Source organism: Crocodylus porosus, unplaced genomic scaffold, assembly GCF_001723895.1.
Source record: "Crocodylus porosus isolate Cpor-Errol unplaced genomic scaffold, CroPor_comp1, whole genome shotgun sequence".
NCBI lineage: Eukaryota > Metazoa > Chordata > Crocodylia > Crocodylidae > Crocodylus > Crocodylus porosus.
Window position 1 is genome coordinate 31,905,204 of NW_017728911.1, and position 8,131 is coordinate 31,913,334.

General features: G+C 41.9%; 1 protein-coding gene across 2 annotated transcripts in view; it reads left to right on the forward strand.

The window, feature by feature from the left end:
* MCTP2 (multiple C2 and transmembrane domain containing 2) overlaps positions 1 to 7,596 on the forward strand; it is a 139,477-nt gene extending 131,881 nt beyond the window's left edge. For both annotated transcript variants that reach the window (XM_019533768.1, XM_019533769.1), the window contains 2 exons: positions 2,590 to 2,687; positions 5,012 to 7,596. In XM_019533768.1, coding sequence (XP_019389313.1) covers positions 2,590 to 2,687; positions 5,012 to 5,080 — 167 coding nt within the window. In that variant the 3' untranslated portion in view covers positions 5,081 to 7,596. The remainder of the gene's footprint in view (positions 1 to 2,589; positions 2,688 to 5,011) is intronic.
* Positions 7,597 to 8,131: the final 535 nt, after the last annotated feature.

Below are 8,131 nucleotides of genomic sequence, written 5' to 3' on the forward strand. Positions count from 1 at the left end.
GGAATAATAGACTTGAAATATTTTGTAAACTATCAAAATATTAGGGCACAAAAAGGGGTCTGAACCAGCCTTTTAGGATCTCAATGTAGGGGACAGCAAACCACTCACATTTTGGTATCATTGCAAGGAGGGTTGACCAAATATAAGTAAGGGGCACTTCTGAAGGTTGCGATCCAGTATTAAAATCATTAGAGTAAGTGTCCTGGAAAATGTGATTATAGCCAACTTCAGTCGAGCAAGCACAGGTAACAATAGCAGTGAAAACACGGAGGCATTGGCTTTCGCATGGGATAGCAACTAAAGTATGAACCTTCTGGGGACTCTGCTGGGTACATCCCCCGGTTTCTAACCCAGGCAGAAGGTCATGTTGCTGTGTCTTCAGGACAGTTGTTATCTAGATTAGCCACATCTTCGCTTTGCTGTGTATGCATTACCTACACTGTGGTTCAGTTTTGCTGTACTCACTGTGTCTAAGCATTATTTGACTTTAATGGTATCGTTTGAACTAACATTAAGGGGTATAATCTTAGTGATATTATTAGCTAAAATTCAGTGATACGAGGAATTTTAGGATGCCTCCTTGCCTTGATATTTAAGGTAAAGAATTCAAGCATACATCCTTTTTTATATATTTTTTTTTTGGGCGGGGGGGTGGAGTGTTGTGTACGCTTCTCGAACACTAACACCAGCATGGGGGCAGAAGGCTTGAATGCTTACGTGAAGATTTATACCTGCATTCATGTCCAGGGGCTGAAAACAAGACTCTGTCTGTGGGTCTCTAGCAAGGGAAAGGCGGATGTTTCCATAGCATGCTCTTGCGTCCCATCACCAGTTTCCTCAGTTACACGCAGTCCCAAATCCAACTGCAGTGATCAAAAACCAGGGGGTAGGGGAGCTTCACTGTGCAATCCTGAATGCATGGTCTAGCCACGCTGTTGCTGCCTGCTTCTGCACAATGGTCAGCTTTGATGAGCTGGTGTCACTCTCAACATTAAGGGCTACGGGGGAGGACAATGAGTGGGCGACGCCATCCAAAGTCAGAGCTGGAGGAAGAACGAAATACAAGTCTGAATCAAAAGAGAGAACAAAGGGAAGAGAGGGAAAGTCGTGGGAATGAAAAGCTCAGTAACAAAATGTTTTTCTGCTTCTGTGTGAGGAACATCCAGCATACACAAAAATACTATACATTCATTCAACATCATCTAGACTGACAGGGCCTTCAGATATGATACATGTTAAACAACTACCCTGTGGCAAGTCCTTAAAAGACCTTATGGTATTTTCCTGTTTTTTAAAAATCAGGTACACAGAAAACTGTGTTGGCATTTTGCTACAAGAATATGGCTTAAGAGCTGAATCTCGTATATGAAACGGGTACATTTTATAGAGAGAAAGGGAGGAGGTAGCAATTACGGGATTTGAAATGGCGTGCAGGGAAATGTCTGGGAAAATTTTGGCCTGGAATATTATTACATTTAATGGTTTCGCCCCTTTTTCTGCTTTCAAGATCTTAATTTTTTGAAGCCAATTAGAATGGATAATTTAGAGCATTCGTAATCTTTGCGTATCTAAAGTGCGTGTCATCCATCTAAAATGGTCGATTAAAGAGGAGAACAAAGAACACTGCAAATGTGTAGGCACACGCAGAGAAACTGGGGTAGAGAGAAACCAAGTCGCAAGTGTGAGTCGGGAAGAGAAACCAGGTTCTCTAGTCCTGCACCTCATTCGCATGCGATTGCCCAGAGATGGGGCCAGCTCGTGGGTGTCCAGTGCCCCCTTTACTTACACGAATCAGAAAATGAGCCCTTACCCCCTCTGTCATGATCCAAAAGCTACATCCTTGTCTCCATTGCAAGCACCATGTACACCTGATGCAGAAGCAGGCCCAGCTCCTCCGAGGAGCAGTGCTTAAAATCAAGTTATCAACCTTAGCAAGATCAGAAAATAAAATCCTAATAATAAGTTTTCACACTTTCCCGCAGCATTGAAATACAATCGACGTGTCAAATCTGGCTCTGCAGTGAGAGGATAAAAAGCTGCGAAACGTGGTGGGGAAGAGATTTCCTCAATAGCTTTCTTTTTCAAAAGAAACACAAGCGGGGGGAGGAAAGAAAAGAGCTGCCCTCTGCCCGATTTCTGTCCCCGCCCTCCTGTGTTTTCCCATGGGGCCTTAGGGGATGTGTTCTGCGGGGAGCTGTACTTGGTCTGAAGCAGGTCGAGGCCCAGCTGGGATGGGATACTTGAGAGCAGTGTGGGTCGTTAATCCATACATGCCTCCCCCTGCTGCAAAAAGTGAATGAATTCCACAATCTCTGGTTTTGCAACCACAGCCCCTCCGCTGGCACGGTAATGGGATTTTCACCACCAAAGTAAAGCAGGGGCTTTATATAATAATCCCCTTTTCTTCCTCGAAGAGGCACTCGTGAATGATTCCACATGACAGCAACATGTGCACGACTTGAAGCCTAGTCATTATTTTCACACTAATTTTTACTTGTGAATTCTCCTTTCCTCCCCCTCCCCTTTGTCTGAGTAATTTAAAGGGGAAAAAAATACTGAGGGTCTGCATTGTTTTTGTTTTGTTTTTAGGCATAAATAAATTTACTAAGAAGCTTAGAAATCCCTACGCCATCGACAATAATGAGTTACTAGATTTCCTCTCCAGGGTACCTTCTGATGTTCAAAAGGTAAGTAATGAATGGCCACCACCAACAGGGGCATGAAGCGGCAGTAAGAGCTGCCAGGCCCTAGGCTTGGGGAATACAATGCCAAAAATGCTTTGAATAACTGAGATAAGGCATCAGGAAAACCCATAAAGGGAGGGGATAACTGTGAGAAGAGAGGGGAGCCAAAACCCTTTGTCAGAAGCATAAGATGAGTGTGGAAAATTTTATCCTGAAAAGAGCTACTTAAAAATGATCTTGGAATCATCAACATGGTTCCCTGAACGGTGCTATTTATCACTCCTCTACTCGGATAAAGCACAGTCTCTTTGATAGCGATGATCATCCAAAAGGGTTTTTGCTGAATTCCCCCTTCTTGAGATGGAGGGGAGGGGGCATTATTTCCATGAGTTCATGCGTGCTGTGATTTGCTTTGTGGCAGCTGCCTTTCTGACTCTTCCTCCCTTCCCACCTTGAACTCCAGGCCTCTCTTTGGACAGCGCTTCACTCCTTTCTTTTTTTTTTTTTTATTAAAGAAATATTTGAGATCCATACAATGTAACCTGGATAAGACTGATCTTCCACTAGCATGAGTTTAGATCTGTTAATCTCGCCAGTGTTCGGCTTTCCCCAACTTCAGTCGCGTCAATTATTATTATTATATTTTTTTGTTGTTGTTAAAGCTCTGTATTAAAGTTAGTTTGCCTAGATGGCCGCAAATTATTCAAACAGCGAGTCCTTTGAAGTGTTGAGGTCTGTTTATTTTCTCAGAGGAAGGGAAATAGTTTGATCTGATAATGAGCCACGCAAAACATAAAGAATCGCTTATTCTGGTGTCGTCAGCCTGAATCTCTGGTGACACTGGGCCATGGCTCTGCAGCTCCGAATTCCCATCCGAAACGGGACCTGGTTCCTTGATGAGTGGTATTCGCAGCGTAAGGTGCTGCCTGCTACGAGTAAGGGGGATGAAATCTAGCCTGTTGTGATTTCACTCTGCTGGAGATTGGAAAATAATTGCCTCCATGCAGTGTCAAGGCATCTGGTCGAAACAGGGTTGGAAAGGCTTACGACAGCACTCATTTCAAGAGATCACCAGATTGGCTGATGGTGATGCTTATAGCTAGGGAGAAATCTCTCAGTAGATTTGTGGGGTGGGGGGGAGGGAAGCTCGGCAAAGATAATCATTGAGACGTGGCACTTAAGTGTCTGTGCATCTTTGCTGTTGTTGTTCTGGAGTGCACTGGATTTGCGGCAAGGCCTTGCACTTGCCCTTTTAATGTTTGTATTTAAAGATAAGCTGCTTTTCCATCTATGCTGTATTTAAGATTGATATTTTACCGTTTCCTTGAATGCTTCCTGTCATCTCTGGGTCCTTTTTGTTGAAGGAAAATGAAGCTATTTTGCTGTGAGGAAGCGCTGGTAAAACGTCTGATGGGCTAGGCCATCCTAGGGGAGTTTTGTACAAATGCTAAAAATAGTAAGCACATGTGGCGTCCAACACGAGATGCTAATTAAAGCCATTCCATGGCAGTATCAAAGCCATCTCTGTCCACTCCACTGTACATGTTGTTAAAGCACCTTTGTTTCATTGTGCTACTACTGTGAGTTATAAAATGCCCTATGTTATAGCGTGTTAACAGCACACTATTAGCAAACGTGATGGATAAAAGACAGAGGAGGATGAAGGCGTCCTCGGCATAAGATTCCCATGGTTTCAAAGGGGGACACTTGTCTGTAATGCAGCAGACATTGGCCATTGGGGATTATACCACATTTGGGTTTATCCCAGATGTTTTAACCATTATATCACAAGCCCAATGTCTGTGGAAGGGGGCAGGGACTCTGTCTAGGTTCAATTCAGGAAAATAGTTTCTGCTTTAAAATGATTAAAGAGGTCTAGACCCCAGTATCTGAGTGTAGCTTACGACAACGTATAGGATAGTAGGATCCACTTACTTTATAAATCCCAATAGGAGTTTATTAAATTTATGGGTAGTTACCAGGGCTAAAACACACACCATGCATGCACATGCGCACAGACAGACATGCTCCCACACAACTCGGAAACAAACCCAGCATAAGGGTTGGCCCTGCATTACTGAGACCAGGTAGGGTCCCATGCATCTCATTAGAACAATCTGCTTTTAATATTTTTGTTTCAAGAAATGATGCATGACTTCTCAAATCCTTCCTGCAATTAATCCCCCATGTCCCTGTGTTTAGAAAATGATTCATTACTTTTGAACCTTCCTTAGTTTCTCTCAGTTTGTCCTCGGGGAGCCATTAACACACACTGTAGTGAGCTAGAGTTACCTAACTGCAGACGTCATGTCTATTTGTTTTTACAGGTGCAGTATGTTGAATTGAAACCATATAGCAATGCCAGTCCCTCTAGGAAGAAGCGGAGCGCTCCATAGGATGCAGACAGCGTTTGGAATGCAGCATCCATCTCCGTACACACACGCACACACGCTTTCTTCCCCCACTCCTCCTTTTTGGTTCAAACCAACACTACAATCACTGTCGCGGACCTGCCGCAGTTCACTTGGAGATGTGCGTTTCTGTTCTTTTCCGCATGAACTTATCCTGCCTTGGTTTTTTGGCCTCAAGATCCAATTTAACAAGAGAGGAGACTGTATAGACTGGCTAATGCAGGAAGAAAACAAAAGTGCAATTGTGCCTATATATATATATATATTTTTTTTTTTTACTTAGCTTACCTAGGGAGGCTCAAATGTGGCGGCACTCTCTTTTGTATGTAGGAAGTGATCGTTCCTCCTAGGGTAGCAGATCAGCAAAGCTGGTGGGAGGAGAGGCTCTGAACTAGTTCTTAACGTATCCAACAGATTTACAATACAATATGCAAGCTCTTCTTTTCTCAGTTACACTGCTTGAACAGAAGATGGGTATCAAAGACTCGTTAATTCAGTGCTCAAACCCCTTCTACGCAGAGCAATTTATGTTTTAGAAAGTTGTTTTTTAATCATAATTAGCAGAAAGCTGAAAGCTCCTGCGGTATCTCAATTTTTCATCCAGTATGTCTGTGTTTGAAAAACTGCGGTTAACCCTTTGATGCGCAAATCTTCTGCCAGGAGGTCCGTTGCTGGCAACGGATGCGTTGGAATCAGCTGCTGGGGAAGAGCTGAGAAAATTTAGAAAACATAACTCACTGACCTGTGTTTTCTGTCTGGCCTGGTTATAATGTCATCTCAGATTTTTCAGCATGCTGGTTGCTTTTATCCAGATCCAGAGATGTCAACACTATGGCTCTAGAAGCAAATGAAGTTAAAACCATTAAGAAACAAGTGCTTGAGCAGGAGAGTGCAGGTCCCAACCTAGTGCTTGTAGACATGTTGCTTCAGTGCACTAGCTCTCAGACTTCAGGCTACTAACTACTCATGTCCTATGGAGTTCTTCCTGGTGCTTCACAGAGCAAAATGAGTGGTATTTTGGGAGAGGAGATGGGCTCTTGAGACAAATATCATTCTTATAATACTGTGATTCCTATATAGACAGAACTTTTTATCCATAAACAACAATGCATTACTAAGCTGGGCAGCCCTATTCTGTATGAGGAAATTGAGACACAGAGCCATGAAGGCAGCCAGAGTCCATGACATTTCAGTGAGATTTGTACCAAGATATTTTCTTAGGTGGTGTGAAATCCCACTAACTCAATACCACAGTGGCAGAGATGGGACTAAAATTTAGGACAGATCTCCCAGTCCCCGGTATTTTTCCTGAAGTGGTTGACAGAGTAAAAAAATGAGAGAACCACTGGATATTGGTTATTTTAATCTGACTGATTATTGGTCTTAAAGTAGAGCAGGAATTGCAGGGCTTTATTATTCAGTGAAGTCATGCCCGACACCACCACCTTTCCGTGGAGCAAAGTGCATGCCTGTTGCAAAAGAAAGCTAACCAAGTAATGGATTATTCTTCCAATCCAATCATTCTCTGATAATTTAGTTTTAAAAGACCCTTAAGAGCCCTTCTTCATGCCTCAATTTAAGGTGCGACAGTTTTTATATACATTTTATAAAGACCTGTATTTTCTCAGCATTTATGTAGATTTATATGAGAGGATGGAAAAGAGTTGTAACTAATGTGTAATTAATTATCTAATTTAAAAAAGGAAAAAACTTGTGTATACATGGAAGTGTGCATATAAAAGTAACTATACATGTACAGTGCTTGTATGGTGTATGCATGTGGGATAGTGGGGAAAACGTACACACTAAAAAAACTTCAAAGAAATTGCTTATGAAAAATGCCAAAGATCTTAAAGCTTATCGTCTTGTGTCTGTTCTTCTTCATCTTTTATCTTTCCCGGTATGTCTCTCTGGCTGAGCCAGATCTCTGCATGATTTGATTTACTTCAAGTTAATGAAGCTGGTTGGAAGAGTTGTAGAAATTATAAAAGCTCCAGTAAATCTCCTATTTGTATGTACAATAGATGTCCATGGACCCCTTTGTTAAACCAGTTACTCAATCTTGTGTGTAAACAATGCCTCATTGTCTTGCTTTAAACTATCATCTAGTGCATCCTACTGTAGCTTGTCATTTTGCAAGGACCAAGTTGGACTTTTTTATGAGATGTATGAGATCTGCTCACTCATTTGAATAAAAACATTTAACTGCCAGAAAAATACCTTATTTATTCAGAAATTGGGACCAATATTTTAATACTATTTTTTTTTTCCTATATAAGTTTCCGTGTGAACTGTTTTCTGTTCAGGAGACAGGGTAATATCTATTTTTTAAAATGTAGATATGTGTTTGTTTTTATGTAGAATAACTTGTATTAGATCATCATGGTGGAGACCTACCAAACAAAGGGTTTGGGAAAGGCCTGTACCTGTATACATTGCAATGTGTGATTTGTTATGATAAATAATGTTTTGAAATGCAGTAAACAGTTTTATTTTAAACTCTGATTTGCTTGATTAATCTGTTTAGAACGCAAGTTTCCTGTTGGCTGTAGACAACTTATTGTAGCACTGTACTCAGTATCTGACCATAACGAGTAAGCAAGCAAATGATACTTAAAATATACATGATAAGGGCACAATGAAACAGCTAAAGCTAAAGGTTGGCATTGGGAATGTATTGAAATGGGGCTTGTGCTCTTCTTGGGGATAAGACAGGTAATCTCCCAACTTCCATGAGAAGCAATTAGTGGCTTCGGTATTTTCTTGGTCTGCCCTATATGGCCCTGTGTGACTGCTCTGCATTCAAATGATTCATTTCTTTTCTCCCCATACTGTATTTCCCCTTCATACAGAGGCAAAAAAATGGGAGATGGATGTGTGGCAGGGACTGGGTCCCTCTTAAGTGAGCACTTGGGGCCAGTGACCTGGTCATCTGCTGCTTGTTACACACCTGGGTTCACAGGGGGTAAGGGTGCATCAGTGCACGTGTTTCAAACTGCATTCAAGCAGTTCACTGTAGGTTTAGATACATAGACA